Source organism: Syngnathus typhle, linkage group LG21 (assembly GCF_033458585.1).
Source record: "Syngnathus typhle isolate RoL2023-S1 ecotype Sweden linkage group LG21, RoL_Styp_1.0, whole genome shotgun sequence".
Lineage (NCBI taxonomy): Eukaryota > Metazoa > Chordata > Actinopteri > Syngnathiformes > Syngnathidae > Syngnathus > Syngnathus typhle.
The window spans coordinates 6,353,359-6,375,262 of NC_083758.1; the positions used below are offsets into that span (position 1 = coordinate 6,353,359).

Consider the following 21,904-nt stretch of genomic DNA (forward strand, 5'->3'; position numbering starts at 1 on the left):
TATTTTTTTTTATTTACTTTCACGTTTTTGAGACTTTTTTTTGTGGGTCTGCTCATTGCAGACTCTACAGTAAAACGGCTTCTGTGTTTGAATTCATTGGGGGACCCGTGAAATGAACAAAAAACATCTGCTTCAAACCAAAATAGCAGACTTCTTGTATTTTTTTTGGTGACTAGGTTCTTGAGACTTTTTTTGTGGCTCTACACACAATAAGCTTATATACTAAATTTTGTGTTAGAAAGTAAGTGTATGAATGTTATTTAACAAGGAGGAAGGCTCACAAAAAAATTAATTTGATGGACAGGGAGACCAGGGCAAAAGTAGGCCAGCCAATTGCAGTGAGAGTGACTCGGCAGAGACGGGGATGGGGGGGGGGGGTATACCGAGCCAGCTTCTTGGCTCGAGATCCGGGATCAGACACCCCGCGGGCCTCGCTGCTACGTCGCGCGCCACGCCTGTCCCTCACACGCCGCCGCTCTCGTCACGTCAGGCTGTCGCTCAAATCGGTGACACCGAATATGTGCTTGCTCGACCGTTTTTGGAGGAACATGTTTTCATTTGGAGTGTGGCTTGGGTCACTTTTGGAAAACAAAAGTCCATTTTCAGGGTCACAACTCAAGTTGGATCCAAATCAGGGTTAAACAGCACACGGCCCATTTGATTCCGCACTGCGGCGTCACGTTATTTCATTTTCATGGCTTGAGTGCTTGTTTTTTTTCCGAGTGCAGACCGTTTTTATGGACTCTTAATGCATCATTCACCCAATATTAACGGCTTTCCTCTTCAGATGAGCACTGACGGATGTTTTCGCAGCTTAGCTACTTCCCCGGAATCATTTATTGTTTTTACGAGATGTTTATGAATGCGTCGCGTTTTTTAACGACCCGGCGCATGTCACGTTGTAGGATGGCTGATGAAGCAAGAAAAGGGAGGAAGAAAAAAAACAAGCGTGCTTAGGGTATGTAATTGTTGTTGTTGTTTTTTTTTTCACGGAGTCTACTCTAGTTTACTTCAATTCAAAATAAGGCAATTTGTTTGCTCTGTTGAATTAAATTAAATGAATGAAAAAGACAAATTCATGTTTGAAAATTAATCAGCCGATAAATCGGTTCGCCAAATGTTTTGAAAGATAAATATCGGAATCTCCATCAGCTTTCAAAAATAAGAAATCTTGGTCAGCCCTTGTTTTTTTCGGTCACATTTTTGTGTGTGGAACCGATTGACATTATTCCTTTTATTATTGCCTTGGATTTTGTACAACTTGGTTGTAGTTTCCAAAGTGATGTTTTTTTTTTCTTTTCTCCATCATTGCTCTTTTTTTCCATAACGCCACGGACGGGTCCTTTTGACCCAGGCCGCTCCGCCGCACTCAACTAGCTCTTCTCTCGTCACTCGCCGTAATCCCTCCTCCTCATGAATACATTAACGCCGCAGCCTTAAACTCCGCTTAGCTGGCGGCTCAGCGTCACAGCACATCCTATTACCGACTTTAAATCATTAATGTGACATCGTTTTCACTCCATTTTTTTCCCCTCCTCCCCAAACACCCACAGTTTTCTTTGCGCAAACTACCCAAAAGGATTTGTTTTTTGTTCATCCGAGCAAGAGAAAAAGTTCAATTCAATGCAAATGCAAATATGTGCCCACTGTAATAGTTTTTTCCCGTTTTGTTTCAACTATTGTGATGGAAAAAGCCGAGTGGATAATTGCGCTTTAAGGCGATCTAACTCCTACGGCACACCTTGGGCTGTTTGAGATTTAATCTGAGAGTGTACGTCTGACAATAAAAAAAAAAAGGGGGCGGGGGTGAGATCTGAATCCCCTTTCTTGCTTCTCAACTATTCAGACATAAACCTTTTTCTCAGGTTTTTACCTTCAGGCTGCCTCTGAAAAATTCATCACGCCCAGAGAACAACTAAGTCCTTCACTTACTGGAGGACTTGCCTATCTGTACTCTTTATTGCATCAAAAGGGCATTTATGTGTGTGTGTGTGTGTGAGGCTATGCTAATTAGCAAAAATCATCTTCTTCCGAGTGCTTTCAACCGTGCTCCATGTTTTGTGTGTGTGTGTTGATTGGCAAGCATATGGACGTAGATGAGGAGGATGATTTTTCACCAGCACGTTGAGTGGGGTTGTGTGTTTTCCAACCCACGGAAAGTGGGAGCATCAATTAAAGATTTAGACTTTTTTTTTTTTTCTTTCTTATAGGTTTCTCTAAGAAGATTTATGGTGAGTTAGGATTAGTCTTCAAGCTGTTTTCAAAACTTGACTTTATTTAGGAAGGTGTAAAAATAACACAACAGACAGTATTAATTGGAGATGAATTAAATTAGATAAAAAATTGGATAAATTAGAGATAAAATTAAATTAAAATATATTGTTTTTTATTATTAAAAATGCAAAATTGACCATATTTGGGTCCACAAGGCTTCTGCTGATTATTATTCTAAGGTCCAATTCTAAATTAAAAAAAATAAAATAAATAGTGAAGACCAACACACGGGTTTTACCGAACACATTGCCGTCTTTATTAGAGCCTCGTCTGGCAGTAATACTGAAAAAAAGTGAACTTAGAACAGATGGTGGTGGTAGCCCACAAATATTTTTTTTCCTCTTTTAAACCCCCCCCCCCTTTCAATTTTTCATTGTTTCTTTAATAATTTTCTTCATTTTTCGTTTTTTCTTTGTGAGTGTACTGCGATGCGACTTCACTCCTGTGGCATGGATAAACATCAAGAAAAAAGAGACAGAGGAAGAGAGAGGAGAGAGAAAAAAAACCAAATATACAACTTATATTACACTGTTATGAACAAAATATAAATCTATAACTCTATGTTATATTTACATAATTATCTTTCTTGATTCTTCAAGTTGAGATGGTCAGATATTTTATTTTTTTCCCGTCGCCGTTGTAATTTCGGACTTGATTTTGAGCTCCACTCATGACTTTGATTGTCTTAAATAATATGATCGCCCTCTTCTTCATTGTCTCGATACGGGGAGGGCCGACCTTGCCAGCAGGGATGATTGACGTCCTAATGCCCCCCCCCCATCCTCCTCCTCTCCCCCTCCCCTCCCCTTTCTCCAGCATCATGGCGTGATAACAGGGCTGGCTGTACAGCAAAGTCAAGTCATGAGAAGTCATGGCTCTGTGGAGCTCAAAAAAGCAACTCCAAAAAAAAAAACTAAAATAAAAAAAAAAAGGCTCCTGATGGAGTTTAAGATGCCGTACGCATGCAGCGGAACACCATTGGTGGGGTTAACACTGCTTTCCTATGATTAAAATAAACCACTATCACATAAAAACAAAATATATGTACAGGGTTTAATCTAAATGTAAAAAAAAATAACAAAAAGACAGCATAGGACTTGTTTGGTTGTTATGAATAATCTCGTGTGTGTGTGTGTGTGTGTTTGTGGAGTCCAGCCAATGATGTTCCACTGCGTATCCGGCCGAGCGAGTAAACATTGGGGCTTTTGGGAAAAAGAAAAAAAAAATCTTCACATTATACATTTCGAATAAGCATTCCAAATAAACTTAATAATAATTATAATAATAAAAAATATCATGTTCTTTTTTTTTTCTCTGATGAGAGAGTCTGAGTGCTTTTTAAAAATGGTCCCCCCACCCCCCCTCCCCTCCCCACCGGTTAAGTTTTCAGCTTGTCCGAGGAGGATTAATATGAAACGTGAGAAAAACTCAAAAGGGAACACACACCAAAAAAAATGTTTTTTCTAATACCTACAGGCTAAAATAATCTCATAAGAAAGCCAAGATTGAGAAGAAAAATAAATTATACTGTACATAACTTACTAAACATAGCTGACCGTCCTTATAATTATTGTTAATAATATTAGAATAGAGGCAGTTTAGAGAAATAATAAAAATACAGTCTTCAAATACAAAACGGAAACACTGACTGGCGGCCCGCTGAGTTCAGCGGGGGGAAAACACATAACAGTTGTGTGTGTGTGTGTGTGTGTGTATGCATGTGATAGTCGATGAACAGCAGTTAGTTTCTTTTTTTTTTTTTCAGCACAGAAAAGGGGCTAACCCTCCTCACACAAACACACACACACACACAGACACGCACACACACGGTTGCGTGGTTCAAGCTCTGTGGAGGGTCGGCGCATGATGACAACCGGGTGGATTGTCTCGCGAACACAGTGCTTGTCGTCGTCGACCCAACCCACAAAATTATAAATAAAAAAAAACAATAATAAAAATATCCGTCCCTCCGTCGCCGTCCGGTAGTTTGAAAAATCTCTTGTCGTAAATAAATCGTGGTGTCTTTCAGGTGCTTCACAACAGACGAGGGGGGGGAGGGGGGAGTAATGTCTCTTTTTCCTATTATTATTCAAACTTAGCACAAAAAAAAATAAAACAACAAGTCACATTCACAAGCCACTTATTGGCACCGTGTACCTGAGTGAGAATATTATAGAACCGAAAACAGGAAAAAAAAGTTTTTTTTTCTCTCTTTTAAAAAGTGTTTCTTGAGAAAAAAAAAAGGTCCGCCATTTTTAAAGTGTCATCTGTTTCGGCCCGTGACAGGTCCGCTGTTTCGCGACTTTTTTTTTGTGTGTGTACAAATTGTTTGATAGGTCGCTTCAAGCCCCGCCCTTCCCTCCCTTCCTTCTTCTCGGGAAGTGTCGGGGGCTGGCTGGCTGGCTTTTGTCTTCCTCCCAGATTTTGTAACAGTCAACGTGAGTGACAGTCCGTCACTTCAGCTGATTGGTCGGACGCTGGTTTAACGGGAGGGGCTCTGCGAAGAGTCCGCGGGGGGGGACGGTAGGGATAAGGGGTCGAAAGGTCGATGGGACGGCGCCGCCGCCGCTCCTATTGTGCGATGTGATTCTCGTCGCTGGCGTAGTCGGCTTCCTCGTCCTCGTAGTCGAAGTCGTCGTAGACGTCGCCGTTACTGTCGTCCAGCCGTAGCTCCTCCTCCTTGATGCGGGGCTCGTCGCCTTTCAGGCCGCCCAGGTGGGACGAGGAGGAGTGGTGGTGGTGGTGGTGGTGGTTGGCGTTGGGCTCGGGGCTACTCGACATGCTCGAGTGCTCCGAGGGCATCTGGGGCGACGGCATGCCCGCCATGGAGAGGGCGCCCGGGTAGACCACGCCCGCCGACGATAGCGGCAGCTGACTCTGCTGCCTGGAACGGAAAAGCCATCCGGTAAACGATGGTCTCCATGCGTCATTCGATTTTGTCGACTCACCCCACGCTGAAGTACTGCCTCATTTCCTGTCGCCGGGAGCGCATGATGGCTTTGTACTCGCCGATGCGTAGCTTCTTGCCGTCCACCAGGCACGTGCGCTTGGGCCGCGGCTTGTACTTGTAGTCGGGGTACTTCTCCAGATGCTGCTTGCTGAGGCGCGCCTGCTCCTCGTAGTACGGCTGCTTCTCCAAGTTGGTCATGGCTTTCCAGCGCGAGCCTTGGAAAGACGAAGGTTGCGGTAAATGCCGAGCTCCAGTAATAATGAATATAAAATCATAAAATAACAGTAATAAAATAATATAGCTAAAAATGATCCTGATAAAATAATTAATAATAATGATAAAATAATAATAATAACGGTAAATTCCCATGATGCCAAATTACCCAGAGCAATTAACGAAGCAGGACAAATTGTTAGCCGCTAATGATGACTCATTATTACCAGAACAAAATCAAATCGAGCCCTCCACTCGGGGAAAGCGGGGGCGACAGGTAAGGCCCCGTTCCCGTGGATCGGAACCACGCGTGTGCCTGTTCCCCCCCCCCTCTAGCGCAGCTACATATCTGGTCTGAATTTGCTCTCGACTACTGTATGTTTAATGGCTAAAAGCTGTCAGCACTTGGCCGTTCTCATCTGTTCTGCGATCTGTTAGCAATTGAGGCCGAGAGAGCTACAGAGCGAGCGAGGGAGAGCCAGAGAGAGAGAGGAGGCTTATTAAAACCAGATTTGCCTCCGTTATAAAACGCTTAGGAGCTCTTTAAAATGTCAGGGCCGATCCCGGCGGTCCGGGGGAAAATGTCAGGCGGCGGCGCGTTGCTTGTTTAATGCATAATGAATTATATCATCATTTGTCGGAGGCTCGTTCTCGTTTACACGACACCGCCGTTTGGGAAGAAATCACTGCGAGTGTCTCCTCGGTGGGGAAAAAGATGATACATCCAACTTTCTCTGACCAGTTTTGAACTGAGAGAGTTGGCTAATAAAAAAAAAGGGCTTTGACGCCAAATAGGCAATTACAAACCTTGATGTGTTGCAGATTTCCCGTCTTCCGGGATCAGCATTAATGACTTTAACCGATCCGATTTCGAACACGCGTCCTTACCGAGGATCTTGCTGATGTTGGAGTTGTGCATGTCGGGGAAAGCCTGCAGAATCTTCCTGCGCTCATCCTTGGCCCACACCATGAAGGCGTTCATTGGCCGTTTGATATGCGGCTCGCTGCTGCCGCGACCTCGGGCCTCGCGGAATATCCGAGAGTCGGACACGCTCGGGGAACCTAAAAAAAAAGAATCGCGAGAACGTGAGGTTTTTGGAATTCTCGGAAACGTTGCCGAGTTGCTTACCGTCGGAGTCGCCGCTCATGGTGAAGTCCAGCATGGCGTGGCTGAACTTGTCCTCGGCCTGCTGCTTCAATTGTTGACTCAAACTCTCCAAGGCCGCTTTGTCCTGGCCGCACAAGAACCCGGCAGGCAATCAAACACAAAAGTCCGCCAAACTTCCACATCAGGAAAGCGAAGCGACCTTGCAATCACGCTAATTGTCCAAAAAGCATCGGCGCGTGTTTTCAACGATTTAAACGACTCTTTTGGATTCGCTGCCACCTGCGCCAGCCGAGCGGCGGCGGCGGCAGCTCTCAGAGGGTCGACGCATTAGCGGGAGAGCGAGGCCACGCCGCGCAGCCCCCCCCTCCCCCGGGTATTTATTACGGCCAATAAAAGCCTGATTTACTGCGCATTTACATGCTTAATGTACGCTGGAACATTTTTTTTTTTTTTACAGTTTAATTAGAGCAGGAAACAACCTGGTCTTCTAAAACAATCTCCCAAAAAAAAAAAAAAACCTCTCCATTTGTGACCTGACTAGATAGCGAGCGTGCTAATCACGCCGTTTTAGCTCAAAGCACTTTAATTGTCGCCGATCGTTTTCACTTCGATAGAAACGAGAGTCGTTTATCTCGCTGGAGTTATCTGCCGGGAGATTTGGAAGAATTATCTGCGTGTCAAACAAGTGATCAGACCTGATTGCCGGACGGGAAAAAAAAAAGACATAATGTCTTCCAAACGCTCTGATATTAAGATTAAATATATATTTTTTAAGGGAGGGGGATGAAGAGGGAGACAGAGTGGATGGCAGCCTAGTCTGACATTAAGCCCCAGCGCCGTACACCAGAAAAGTGGATTGAGCGGTTGACACGGGCGCCGAGACACAAAGTAGCGACAAAACTAATCCCACCCGGAGTGTCACAGACGACTCTGTTGTCGCCGGGCGAAAAATGGAAGGTGGTGGGGGGGCGAGCCGGAGTTAACAGCTTTGAATTCAGGCATGGGAAAATAAAGTAAAGTCGTCTATCTATGCTAGCGACCTAGAGTGACAGCTAAATAAAGGTTCCTCCACTAGATGGCGCCGTTTGCTTACCTTGTCGGCGCGCCCGTTGTTGAGTCCGAGGCTGCTGACGGCCGCCACTTTAGCGTCGAGCACTTGCTGCTCCCGCTTGAGTTGCTCTTTCATTTGCCGGGCCTCGGCGAACGCCTTGGTCACGGCCTCGTGGTCGTTCAGGTAGGCACCCGAAGACAGAGACGACAGCAAGTCTGCTAGTACGGGAAAAAAAACACAGCCACTATTATTTCTTTCATTTTTTCTATTTGCGTTTTTAATGAAGTGAACGTAATTGGCGCGGTGTGTTTACGTTTAGGGGAGGCGGGGGTTTTTCAGCCAGAATAAATCTCCCCTTTAGCCACGAGGTAAAGACATTAGCATACACTTGAGGAGGAGGAGGCGAAGTGAGTCACAATGCGCCCCGAGATGGCGTGCCTTCAAACCGCCTCCGTCCATCCCCGCCTTCAGATTACGCATGTGCATTAGAGTGCCTCGTCGTCCAGAGGCGCAACCAGGTAACCCTACAGAGTACCCCGTCGCTAACAAAACGCCGCCGCTGGCTTTTGCCGCCTTTATCGACGCTAAGCCGCCCCCGTTAATGCCATCTCAGGCCAGATTACCGGATTCACATTGGTAATGACAGCGCCGTGAACTCTTTTTACAAAGTCTGCATGTGAAAGCGGGCCTAAAGAAGAAGGTGATGGAATTGGGTGGCAGTCAATTTTAATCTTAAAAAAAAAAAAAAAAAAAAAAAAAAGCCCCTCCATGTCAATGTGTGTGTTCCGATGACAGTGATGCCAAATGTGCGTGACCCACATAAAAGGGGGCGGGGCTCCATTTCACCACGCACATTTTACCCCCTTCTAAATCTCTCCCGACAGGAGAAGAGCATTTTAGATCACAAAAAGGCTCACGACAGGATAGGGAAACTTTTGTGACACCAAAAAAAAAAAAAGTGTTTGAATTTGAAGGCAGTGACAGGCCTTCGATTTGACTCGAGATGAGAAAATGGATAGACGTGACATGCCTCGAGGTCTGTTAGGCCCAAAAAAAAAAAGAATTAGAAGCGTGACACAACCCAGAAAAATGGCCACAAAGATGGCCGACATGCTATAATTATTTGCATCGATAATATTCCTCTAAACTCAAACGCGACCCGCGGCCGCATCAAAACGAGCCGCATCTTCTCCAATTTATCGGGCCCGCCAAACCCCTTGTGAAGTCGCAACGAGAACCCTAATACGCTGCTGACCGGCTAAACTAACCGGCAACAGATGGAGCCCGCCATCACAAAAGCGTCCGATCGCACACAAACTTTAAACACTGTAATCCATTTTTCCCGAACAAAAAACATCTGGGAGCGCAAATCCACTAATCTGATATTAAATCCTCCGATTTGTTGAAAAACAGTGAGATTAGCCAAGAAGTCAGATGCGGAGTGGGAGGGGGGGAGTGATTGAGTTTGAGCATTTGACTTGTGTGCTGTCATTGTGTCATTAACGCTGAGTGTTTGCGCTGTCCTGGCTCATGTAAGAGCCTTGTCTAATCTCATTGCTGATACCTCCTGTCTGTCATACGTTGCCTCGCTTTATTATTCCCCCCCGCTTCAAAGAAAAAAAAATAAAAAATGGAAGGGTGTTAATCCCCCTTCCATCTTTCCGCCTTCCCCCCATCGCCACCTCGTGTCTCTCTGTCTCTTTCAGTCACTAATAAACACATAACAATGCAGCGGGGCCCCCCCCCAAGGCAAATAGTGACACGGGCGAGGGGAGGGGGAGGGGGCGAGCAACAACAACACAAACACATTAATTATAGCCTGTTACATATGTGAAGTATTTGAACTATCAGTGCGGCGTGAAAAATGGATTAAGTGCACAAAACGGTGATTCATTGATGTCGTATTTCACGTACGCGTGCGAGGGTGCATATGGTCGGGGATGATTACGCCGCCGACAATGGGAGTGCTATTTTGGTCATGTGGGCCAACAGAACATCCAGGAATATTGCATTTAAAAAAAAAATTGGCTGCGTGGCTCCAGCGAGACAATTCAGATGTGCGTCATGGAAGCGTCAAGAGAAAAAAAAAATCTAATTTATACATAGGAAAAAAAAAAAAAGTGTACCGTATTTTCCGGACTATAAGGCGCGCCGGACTATAAAACGCGCCATTAATGCATCATGTCAGATTTTTAATCCAAATCAAATCATTCTCCATTTGATCTTTTTTATTTCAACTTCAGACGCAACAAATTACTTTATTATCGCAAAATAATGATCCATAATCTTTTTAATTCATCATTCATAGTCTTCAGCGGGCCACTTATGATTGATTTCATGACACAATGCTTCGGGGCGGTTTAAATTTAGGAATTTGGTCCATGTATAAGGTGCACTGTCGGCTTTTGAGAAAATGTTAGGTTTGTAGGTGCGCCTTATAGTCCAGAAAATACGGTGTATATATATATATATATATATTTATTCATTTATGTTGACCAACCTATTGAGCTGACTCTGGCCGGAGGTCCACCGATGCTGGAGGGGGCGACACTGTGCTTCATGGAGCCGGCGGGGCCCAGCTTGGCAGCAGCGGCAGCAGCAGCAGCGGGGACCTGTGGGGAAGTTGGGGGGGAGTTGGGTGACTTGCTCTCGGATGCCTTAGGCTTGGCCGACAGGTTCAGTGGCTGTGCACCCTCACTGTCCTGCAAAAACCAAAACAGCACAGTGTCGCCCGCTGTGACTAGAAATTTGGGTGCGGGAGACGGAGCTTCTCTCCAAAATCGGAAAATGGAGCCCATGCACAGCGATTTAAGGCAAGCCTTGCTGGACAGTTGATTCGGTGCATGCCACTGCCCAAACGCGAGGGGGACGAACGGAACATTCCGCCGCCAATCACGGACATTCACATGCAAAGACAAGTTGCAGTCAAGCCGCCCTTCCGCGTACATGCCGCATGCAGGCAAGGCCTTGGACAACATGCACATGGATGCTCTCCCTTCACCTTTGACCTCTTTCAACAAGCCGACTCATATCGTCGGGCTCGTTCTTTCAAATCGACGGCCGTGACCACGGGATGGACCTCCATCATCTCGGTATTTCTATATTTGAAGAGCAACAATCCCCTCCGCTCACTAAATGAATCGGCGTAAAACACGACCCCCAGGGGGGTTTGTTCCCATGGCAACGTCACCCCCTCCCCTGCTGTTGACCTAATCCAGCTACACGTGACAGGAAGCCAAGAGGCCACGGATGTAGTCCGATCATTCCATATCATCAACTATTTCATCTTCAAATGAAATTTCATTCTCCCGGAATGGAGACATTCCGTTATTTTCTCGTGCGGTAATTAGTCTAATTGCCGCGAGTCGTACAATACGTACAATTCAAGTTCTGTACTGTATCTGGTTGTGGTGGTGGGGGGGGGGGGGTGGTATCCACTCATTAAGACCGACTTTCTCTGATTGGCACTCCTTAAGCCTTATGAGCCCCTCACAACTCAATTAAGCCCGTCCAATTAAGCCCCCCCCCCTCCGTGCTACGTGCTTGCATGTGAGCGCCACTTTGGCTGCGTGTGTGCCCAGGCCTAACCGGATTGTCCTTCATTAGGTGCGTCAAGGAGGGTGGGGGGGGTTTCACTAAATCACCCCCCACCCACCCTCCAAAGATGTCTTCAGTGAGACAATGGGCCGAGAAGGAGGACAGGATCTTCTCAATCCTGACCCATATTATGGGAGGCTTTGGCTAGGGAAGGCGTTTGAATATTTATTACAAATAGATAATGCCTCCCGTACAGCGGATGGGGGAATTTCCTCCCCGAGCCAAGGCAAATCCCACGGTGGGAAGGTGGCCAACCTGCATTATGCCACTGTGGAGGAATTAGTTGAGACAGTCAAGCTGAGAAGGCTTGGACCCACTTGTTGTGTACGCGCGAGAGCGAGAGACATTGTTCAACAAGCTCTAAATCTTCCCGAGTGTGTGTGAGGCCTCCCGAAAGCTTCTCAAAGGCTTGGAATGTGGAATTAATACAATTGCTTTTGTGTCTCTCTTGGCTGATGAAACGGGCCGCGAGATTCCAGACGAGAAAGGAAGCTGCGTGTGTGCGCGCTGCGGTTTATGATTAGCACCCTAATGCATTTCGCTCGTCCGCCTTCCCTAAACTGGATGTGAGTTTTAGCGTCATATCTAATTGTATTACAATGTATTCTCGTGCACTTGAGGTTTTATTGCAATTTGCACAAAAAGCTTGAGCCGTTTAAATCTCCCTTCTTTGACTGCCCATTAGACGTATTAAGAAGATTCGCCACGTGTAACTAGGCGGCACAGTAACTCATTTAGGGGGGGAGGGTGAATAGCCCCCCCCCATGATGCCGGCCGGCACTGCAATGAGTTTTTTTAAAAACAAAAAAATTAAATGTATTTTATTTTTCTGTCATAGAGATTTAGGCTGCATTCCAAAACACTGGTATTTATATTTTAGTATATTTTAGCTTTTTTTTTTTTTTTTTTTTTTAAATCAGAAAAACTGGTCAACCTTTCTACATTAGATATTAATAATGATAATAATTAAAAAAAATATCTCAAAACTCTGATGTGCTAGAAAAATAATAATAATAAATAAACTAAAATAATTCTTGACTAAAATTAGCCCGTTGTCCAGTGTAATTAATCATAAATCAGAAAGTGCTTGTATTTGTTAATATGCCAACCAATAGTCAGAATAACGATAAAAAAAAATGGTTCTCCAAAATCTTGAATTAGGTCGAATGTGTTGTTGAGAGCACAGTCGCCACTTTCTTGTGCTCCATATAGCGCCTCCACTGTCCACCCAAAGAGGCACTCTTGCGTATAAGGAGCCTGCACTGATTTCCGCTTGTGTCTTCTACAACACCTGCGTGTGTGTGTCGGTGCGTGCACGTGTGTGTGCACGCCCCAGTGTCTCACCCGAGGGTAAAGCACTTAAGTGATGTGTGCCTGAATCCAAACAGCTGTGAGCAAAGGCAGGCAGCGGGTCTCTAAATGACTCCAGATCTGAGACGCAACCCACGGGGGGAAAGGCACCTCTGAAATATACATGTCACTCACCCAAAGAGAGAGAGGGAAAAAGGCGGTGAAAGAGCGGATGATAGAAAGGGATGAGCACAGCGGTCACTTGGCCATTTGGGCTCCGCGGGGCCCGCCGGGGTCCAGGCGCATGTCAGATAGGTTATTACGGATTTTCCGCCACAGGCTGCAGCACTCTGGGGTCAGCCCAAGTCCATATATATGCTAATAGCGCCGTGCCGTCAGGATGTGACCCTACATGTTCTCATGAGAATTTCCAAGTGTATTTTTATTTATTTTTTTAGTTGCATTCAATACTGAAGGGAAATCGGGAATATCACGCTTGACCTCGAAGCACACGAAGAAAAAAGAAATCACTATAGCTGACAAACATCCTAAATTGCGATTTGAAGGCACACTTGGGAGTCCTGCAATCCGAATAGCCGATAGATTCCACAAAATCGCAGCAAAGTGTTTTTAGCACTGGTCTCTCAATTTATAAACCAAATTTGCATTTTTCAATACAAATTACTCTATTTTTAATCTCAGGAAAAGAAGAAAAATGTGCACATATGGTGGCGGCCAAAAGAAAAATGAATGTTTAAACTTACAAAAGTGGCTAGCATCATGCTAACACTCAAAGCAAAATGCCATAGACGGGCTGACAATATTAGCATCAATGCTGCGGTAGTTAGAATGATTATTAATTAAGCAAACCACATTTGAATACTTAGAAGCATAGATTCTTTATCCTCATATAATTTTTGAGACACCAAATAGTATCCATAAAATAATTTTCATAACATATTCACTGAATTCCACTCGGATTCTCGGAGAAAATGGCGCAAAACGTCCACGCTGCATCGCTCGCTGCTGACGTGCTGAGGTTTTATCAGCAAAACTTGATTATTTGAGAAGTCAAGAATAGAAAAAAGCGGGGGGGGGGGACCATGCGCACGACACATCAGAACAAATATTCTCAGTGTTTGTGTGGTCGCGCAAGAAAACGCCGACTTTTTCTTTTTGTGATTTACAGCAATTTTGTCGAGGTTGAGCACGGCCAATTTTCACTGAACTGAGTCAAGAGCCAAAAAAAAGAACTAATTGAATTTTGGGGCTGTTCCATTTACCCCAAAATAAATTTTGTTTTCTGTAGTAAAATGAAAAGTAATTGGAATTGAACATCAATTTGATTGCACCTAGCGGCTTTTCCCGCGTTTACCACACAAGCACACGTTGAGATTTTTTTTTTTTTTACCTTGGTCTTGTTTGGCTGCGGGGAGCTACGGCTCTTGTCGCTCTGCGCGTGTGCGTTGGTGGGCGGGGAGTGCGTGCCCAGGTTGGCTTGGGACGCCAGGCCGTGCTGCTTGGCCCCGGGGGAGACCTGCATGGCCGCCAGCTGAGCCGCGTACAACTGCTGCAGTGTCAGGAGAAAGTGAAAAAAGAAAGGGGGGTGGAGGGGGGGGGGGCAACGACATGAATAAATGAATACCGCGGACAAAAAAGAAGACGAGGTCGGCTAAAAAGCTCAAGAAGAGGAGGCCATTAGTGGCCGGGCTTGTTTGTGCGACACAGAAAAGGGACGAGACTACTTTTTCCTTTGCCCCCCCTCGGGAGCGACGCTAACAGCCTCTCTGACAGGCCCCGAGATGTCCCCTGCAGGTGCACGGCGAGATATCGAGGTCACGCCGGGCGTGTTGCTCAAGGTGACCCCCCCCCCCAACCCAAAATAAAGTTGAAACTGCTGGCAAACAACTTTTTTTCTTCTTTGTTTTTATTTGGGTGAATTAAATCAGGTTTATAGACGGGACAAAGAAGCTTGCCACCATTATCTATGTATTGTAATTAAATGGAATTATCGGAAGAGTCTTCAAAATTGCGCAAGACTCTTTCAAGTGATTCAATAGACGTTTCCGAGGCGCCTTGGCGATGAATTGACGTTTCTGTTTTTGCGGGAATGAACAGACGTGTGTTTTTAAAAAGATTATTAGTTATTTCGGATTTTGTTTTCTGAGAGGCAGCTTTTTCTATTTTATTTCTTTTTTAAATTTTTTTTTTCTGGTCTATAGTTTAACTTGAGTCCTTCTGTTGGGCTTTGGCGGCCGGCCACCGGCGTCAAACAAAGGCTGCTTTATGCAAATGGCCGCCTTTGCTATTTTCCTCCTTCTCTTCCTCCGACAGCCGCCGTAACTCGCCATCCCGCTGTCTCCGTACGGACATTTTGTCTCTCTTTTAGACAAATAAGACGAGCGAGCCGATCGAGCTGGCGTGCATGGAGGCAAAACAGTTTGAGAGCAAGTCACATTTGAATGGCGGATTTCATCTGCTGCTTGTCACTGGCAATATTTGCCGGGAGCTCCACAGTAGAAATAAAAAAAAACAACGCAGGTGTCGGAACTTACGGCGGGGCCGGCTCGCTGAGAACAGATCAGCTTCAATGAAGTGCTCTGTGTGGCTCGCCCCTCCCCTACCCGTCGCCCTCCCACCGGCCGCACCCCCCCCCTAGCCAGCGCAATATGTGTGTGTGTCCTGCCATATTCGGACCAGTGCTTCAAAGGCCGCTTTATTTGCGGACTGAATTGAGTTCCATTACAAGGCCAGCTCCCGTCACTCAAAGCTTGCTCAATGGGCCGGCGCACAATCACACACACACACACATGCGCGCTACAGAGGGCACTGCCGAGTACGCCCAAAGCGTCGCCGCAACGGCGTGCATGTCAACAAACAGGAATTGACAGCGCAAAGCCTCCTGGGTGGACTGGAGGAGCACAAGCGCGGTGACACACACACACACACACACACGCGGTGAATCAACAAATGCAATCATAGTTGTCGGATGAGAATAAGGAATTTGAAATGTCACTCCTCAGACACGCTTGTGTGGTGCGTTTGAACTGTGACAACCATCTCCTCACTTTGCCTCTAATCCCCGATGAAACATACGTGTGAGTCTCTGGCCGTGAGCTGTGGTAGACAGCAGATGTTCAATACGTATCCGAAAAACCATATAGTGCCAAGCAACTATGTTGAATTTAGAGGAGGAGCTTCATTGTCATTCGTTCTCATCTCAGTGGGTGGCCATCTTTTTCTGCGTATGCGTGTGAGATGCTCCTCGGTCAATAATCTGCGGTTTTACTCAGATTACCAGCTCCCCCCCTGCTCGCGCTTTGTCGTCAAGAGTCCGGCGGGCGCTTGAGTGAGGCGGCTATTGTTTGCGCCGACACTGAGGACCATTGTGCCCAAAAACTTCCAATGGATTCCTCTCTCTCTGTCTGTCTGTCCCGCTTCCTGACCGCTAATGTGGGCTCGTCGCGGGACAGAAATAGAAAGCAGCCGCCAAAAGAGAAAACTCTTGATACCACGTGATCATATCGGATGACGTCTCTTATTGCCCCGCCCCCTTTCCCTCTTCATCCGCCGGCCTGTCTGTTGTCCGCCTGTCGTCCATTCCTCCGGTGTAATCCAGGACAATATGTTCCAACATCTGCCTCACCGTATGATGCCTGACCCACGCCATTGACCCTCTTTAAGCCACGCACAAGCGCACACACAATTCGCCTCTCGCTCCTCACTAAACGACTCCATTTTTTTCCCGTGCACCCCCCCCCACACACACACTCCTAAGTGCATTTGCATCCGCCGGTCTCGCTTGTCCTTCTCGGCCCATTTGTGTGGATAATATCAATAATATCAAGGGTCAATAAAGAGAGGCAGATTAGTACAGTCTAATGCACAATGTCACACTCGCCCCCTCCCACCCCAGATTAAGATGCTAAATGCCAACCTTGTCCACTCGGGTGCCTCGCAAAAACCCACGTTAAGCTGCCATTGAGTGTGAGAACGACTCGCAGAAAGAGCCTTAAATCGTTAGGAGATTAATAATATTTCTTTTTTTCTCCAAACAGCAAAGCACTTAAAGGAGACTTTTTTTGGTATTATTATAGCTTTCAATGGATTCGCTTGAAAAAAAAATCTCAGCAAGAGGTCACTCGGTAGTCTCCATTTTGATAAACAAGATGCGATGTTAGTCAGCCTTTTACGTATTTCCCCGGAATTTCAAGTTCTCAAAACCGAGCCTTATTGTAAAAGTTGGATGTGGATGCATTTAGAAACGCGTGCGGGAAAATATATTGCGTCGCTATGGCAACCTAAAGACCAAGACTTCCTTATCAAGTGAGATGATCCTCATACCCAAATCTCTGACAAAGCCTTAATCTCAATGTAGATGGATGGAAGATGTTTTTTTTCGGGGGGGGGGTGGGGGGGGACAAAGCCGAGATTTTAAGTGACGGCGGAACATATGGGCTGCTAGATTGTAACAGTGATCTGAGGACAGTATCAACACACACACATATACACACTCGGGTGAGCCCTAATGAAATTTGCGCTGGCGCTGAGAAACGTTTGCGCTGATAGAATTTCACACAGCTTTTCTATTTCTCCCCGTCGTGCTTCACATATGGGCCCGGCGGCGTGTTTGGGCTAACAGGTGCGCGGGAATCGTACGATAGCACCGCTTGACCTTAAAGGGGTCGCGATGTCTCGCGGGGTCATTTTTGGGAAACGGCGGTTAAAATCCATACCTGAAGCTGAAGCGGGCCCAGGCCCGGTGTGGCGGCAGCTGCCGCCGCCATTGTTGTGGGGATGAGCTGCAGAGGGTATGGGTCACCTGTCCAAAAAAAAAAAAAAAGATCATATCAGTCATGCAGTCGATCCCGGTTTGATCGTATAAAATTCTGATAACCAATAATTTATTCTTGTAATAAAAAAGTTATTAATATTATATTTATTTTTTATTTGTTTTATTAATTTTATTGATTTTTTTTATTTACAGGAGCAATGACCTCTCTGAAGCTCAACTTTAAAGGTAAGCAGTAAGTCTGATAGCCAATAATTTATTCTTATAATAAATAATATTATATATATATATATTTTTTTGTATTAATTTTATTTCTTTTTTATTTACAGGAGCGATAACCTCTCTGAAGCTCAACTCTAAAGGTAAGCTTGCATCAAATCTTACTCCCCCAAATTTTTAAAAGCCGACCTTGAGTCAATTCCCGTTTCCCCGCCCACAAACTTTCTCTTTAACTTTCCCGTATGCAAAAAAAAAAAAAAAAACGCAAAGCCACCACGGGGGTTTCACCGGTAGCTGTTAAGTGTGTATTTTTCGCTTGCCCTCCAAACCCCGCCCCTCCCATTCTATGCAGCTGTTAAAGCTGCCCTTTGTGTGCACGGCCCTTAATGAAAAGCCTGATTGTGTGTCTTCCTCCCTTAATACCCTCCGACAAAGAACGGCGAGGTGAGTGAGGGGGCTTCTGATAAAGCGGGCGGCGCTCTTGTCATTAAGAGCCGCCGCCGCCGCCGCCGATTGTGCCACTTTCCTCTCTTTTTTTTCTTTCTTGATTTTCTTTTCAAAACTGTTCTATCGTCATCTGCACTGGACACTCCATTAGATACACCTGCACTGATTCATACGGAGTAAAAAAAAAAAGAAATTCTGCACATGTTCCTAATTTTGCGACCATCCTACATCTCGTCAGGGCTGATGAATGAGGAAAAAGCGTGTAGGTGCAGATAGCGGGAATTCGTTGAAGGCGAGTGTGGGAGGGGGGCGGGGGGGTAATTGTCATGCAAATGAAATTTAAATGTGTTAAATGAAGTCCCTTTAAGTCCTTCTTCATCGCCACCTTTGAATGTTTTTAGGGTTTAAAAGTCCTGACATAGTTTCCCATATCATTCTAAAATATATTTCCAGTCGTAACAAATTTCCCCTGACAAAATAGTTTTGCGTATTAACAACGCGTAGGAGCCGCTATTCGTTTTTTTGCGTTTCGTATATCGCAAAAGTCTTGTGCGTGTGTGGGCTGCGTTGGAAGCCCGTTTTGGCTGCGGCCCGTGTTAATGTGAGAAGAACCTGGGGCAGGTCACATTATGCCCCCCCCCCCCTCCTCCCCCCTCTACTTTCCTCACCCCCCCATGGAGCATTTTATTCCCAGCATCTCCTGGCAAGTGTCTCTTTTTCGCTCTCCCTCTTTATCGTGGTAAACAACACATTGCCACACAGCCAAAAAAAAAAAAAGAAAGTCATGTTGCTTTTATAAATCGAAAAATAGAAGACAAACGGTCGGAGCCAAGAGTGAGGGAGATGAAGATAATTTCAAGTTTTTATTTTCAATGCTACTCACTGCAGCCCGGTTTGTAGTTGAAGCCGGGTGGCATGAGGAAGCCCTGCTGGGCCGCCGCCGCCGCCAGGGTCCTCTGGTCCGGGGGAAAGACGGGAATCATCAGCGGCGGGAGTTGGCCCTGGACCTGCTGAGGATGCAGGGAGGGGCGGGGAGAAGAAGGACAAGGGGGTGGGGGGGGTACAAAAGAATGGTTGAAACAGCAGCATTGTTTTTTTGGAATAATCAAAATTCACATTCCCACATAATTTATATTCATTGACATGTGATGCATTCAGGCTCTTATGGACTATTGGACATATGGAACACACACACGTAACATAAAGACACACACGCACACTCAGCAGCTGGCCTTTTCCTTTTTTCCGAATTGAAAGATGACGTCCTTCCATTGAACGCACTCGCAAGTATCGGCGGCGCTCTTCGGCACGCGGCCACGCGACTTCACAAGGTTTCCGTCGGATTTTAAAAGAAGAAGAAGAAAAACTCCGATCGGGCGTCTTTGGCAGAGTAACCAAGAGAGAGCGAAGGAGAAGAGAACGGACGGGGGAGTCAGAAAAAGAGAGAGAAGTAGGAGACAGATGGTTGCACAAAGCAGCTCGCTGCCAAAAACAACGCACAAAGGCTCGTGTGTGTGTGTGTGTGATGGACGGACGTACAGTTTTGAGATGGGAGAAAGGTGACAGAGGGACGACAAAAAAAAAAAGACGCAAGCTGCTTCCATGGAGACGCAGAAAGTCCTTTTGGCCGTCCCCACTTTCAAAATGGAATCTAATCGTTCCCATCATCCAAAAAGATTTTTTCCCCCCCCGACGCCCTTCGACGAGTAAACGGCGGCCATTTTTACTTTGAGGTGATTAGACCTTTGACTCGGTCCCCGCTCTGTGTGCTTTGACGCCGGTGACATCCCTGAATAGGATAATCGGCAGGTAATCTCCTTCCGATGTGGAAAATGGATGTGAAATGCCGGCGCAATCATGAAGACGTGGTATTATTCAGTCGCGTTTGAGCGATACGGCCACCTGAAGTGATTGTCGAGTAGTAAAACACTTGTGTGTTTGCGTGTGTCTTCCTCCCGTGTGTCGGCATGCCAGCGACACTGTAATCCAACCATCCCAGCTCAGGGGAATAGCGCTCTCTTCAAGCGGCTCCTGTTTACAACCCCCCTCGTCGTAAACAAAAAAAAAAAAAGAATAATTAAACCGCCATTTTTTGGGTTAAGCATAAACCGCGCGATCAGAAAGCGAGAGGCATTCCAGCGCGGCGCCCGGACAGGCCCCCCGCGGGGACGAATCACAGGCAGAACAGTTCCGCTTTGCCTTTCAGGCCTAATTGGACATATGCTGGAGTGGAGCTGGCTTGAGATACTGTAATGCGCCATAGGGAGGAGGAGATAGGAGACAAGGAGACACACATTTGTTTCTTCTTTTTCATCACCAGTGAAAATATCACATAAGATCCTTAATAGCATTCTCGTCGCTGTCCGCTGAACACACGGGAAAAAACATGAATTACTCGCTGGTGCACAATAGATGGGATTCTCCACAATGGAAGAGAAAGATCTAGCATGAGCGAGGAGAGAATAATTCCCAACCCATATGTTGCTGTAATAATAGTCGACTTAACAGCTGCCGGGCTGCTCAGTGGCACAAAAGTCACGTGGGTCAACAATCACCCGATGGCTTAAGTATGTGGGTGGGCCTTCTTCCAAATTTCCACTTGTCCCACCCCAAACTCACAATTTTAATCACAGAAGATGCAATTTATTCAGCTTAACCCGTGCTGGAATCATCGATTGATTAAAAGGAGTGCCCCAAGGCTCCCCTTTAGATACCCTTATATTTCTGAGTGCCGGCTAATTCTTAATTAGGAGTTACGGAACAAAACGGAATTCTCCCCTGAAAGTTCGACGGGAAGGAAAAGAGCCGTTTGTGTACGAAAGCGAGGCCGCGTCTATCAGACAATCTCCACATCTTGGAGTATAAAGGCGCATCTGAAAACAGCAAGCACTTTGGGGAATAGCACTCTCCTCAGCTTCACTTTCACGTCAGTCCCAAAGCGAACATGAAAACCTTACAACGGCGCAGACAAAAAAAAAAACATCACACCGTGGTTTCTGTAGCCATTGAGAATGAGGAGCTTTTAATCTTGCCAACCCCCTCCCCCGCATTCCAAAAGCCATCAAACAAACAGAAAAGTCGTCTGACAGAAATACAAATGGACAAATGAGAGCCCGTCAGGAGAAAGCTTCTAATCAGCGCTAAATGTTTTGCGAAAGGATCCAGAAAGCAAGTGAGAAGTTTCACAGGGCCACCGAGGACAGGAGGAATGGTCCTGGCGAGAGAAAGTTCTCCGCGGCGGAGAGAGTGAGCAGAATGAAGAAGAGAGGGAGAAGGCGGCGCGGCGCGGCGCGGCGTGGGGAGCTAGCGTCGAGAATAATTGGCAGCCGACGGAGACTGCGTTCACCACGCGCCAGGCGGCACAGCTTGAACTTAAAGCGCCGTCGCGGCATAATGAAGATGTGGCCGCTAATTAACATATGGGGTGCGAAACAGGTTGGTTGGCACGCGGCGTTACCCCCCTCCCCCCCCTAAAAAAACTCCAAGGTAAAGTTATTATTGGGGAGTAATTAGCTCTGTGAAGTTAATGCGCTGAACAATAGCTGCCAGCGCCGCGCAATATGGCCCGCATTTGAGCTCGCGAAAAAAAAAATAGCCTCCGCTAAAGTGCCAGTCCCTCAGCTAAAATCTGTTAGCCGCCATATGCTTCGGCAATTAATGCGAGACCTGGATGACCTTTTGCTGAACAGGGGAGAGAACCAATAATTAATTTGAAGCGCTCCGTTTTGATGCTAACTCCTAGCTAACTTGGGACAATTCCGAGTCGCCAAATTCCACCGGTCGTTCTTTAATGGAGGAAGATTAAACAATCATTCGGGCGATTGGGTCAGCCGTCTCGTGTTCCGGTGTGAAAATGAAAAGTCTTTTTCCGAGCTGGCGGCCGCATCGGGTCGGTCGAGCGATTGAGTTAGCAACGCACGTTAGCCTTAATGGACAGCTTGTTAGCCGCTGTCGCCGGCGCGT

The 21,904-nt window shown here is 46.2% G+C and overlaps 1 protein-coding gene across 9 annotated transcripts in view; it reads right to left on the bottom strand.

The window, feature by feature from the left end:
• Positions 1–2,506: 2,506 nt before the first annotated feature.
• The window catches only part of sox5 (SRY-box transcription factor 5), a 46,617-nt gene continuing 27,219 nt past the window's right edge, over positions 2,507–21,904 (bottom strand). For 4 of the 9 annotated variants that reach the window (XM_061269342.1, XM_061269338.1, XM_061269339.1 and 1 more), the window contains 9 exons: positions 18,825–18,951; positions 17,220–17,305; positions 13,895–14,053; positions 10,097–10,298; positions 7,639–7,814; positions 6,567–6,669; positions 6,326–6,499; positions 5,223–5,439; positions 2,507–5,158 (listed from right to left, as the gene is read on the bottom strand). In XM_061269342.1, the coding sequence (XP_061125326.1) occupies positions 4,846–5,158; positions 5,223–5,439; positions 6,326–6,499; positions 6,567–6,669; positions 7,639–7,814; positions 10,097–10,298; positions 13,895–14,053; positions 17,220–17,305; positions 18,825–18,951 (1,557 nt within the window). In that variant the 3' untranslated portion in view covers positions 2,507–4,845. The remainder of the gene's footprint in view (positions 5,159–5,222; positions 5,440–6,325; positions 6,500–6,566; positions 6,670–7,638; positions 7,815–10,096; positions 10,299–13,894; positions 14,054–17,219; positions 17,306–18,824; positions 18,952–21,904) is intronic. The other 5 variants (XM_061269345.1, XM_061269341.1, XM_061269343.1 and 2 more) reach the window with 5 other exon arrangements.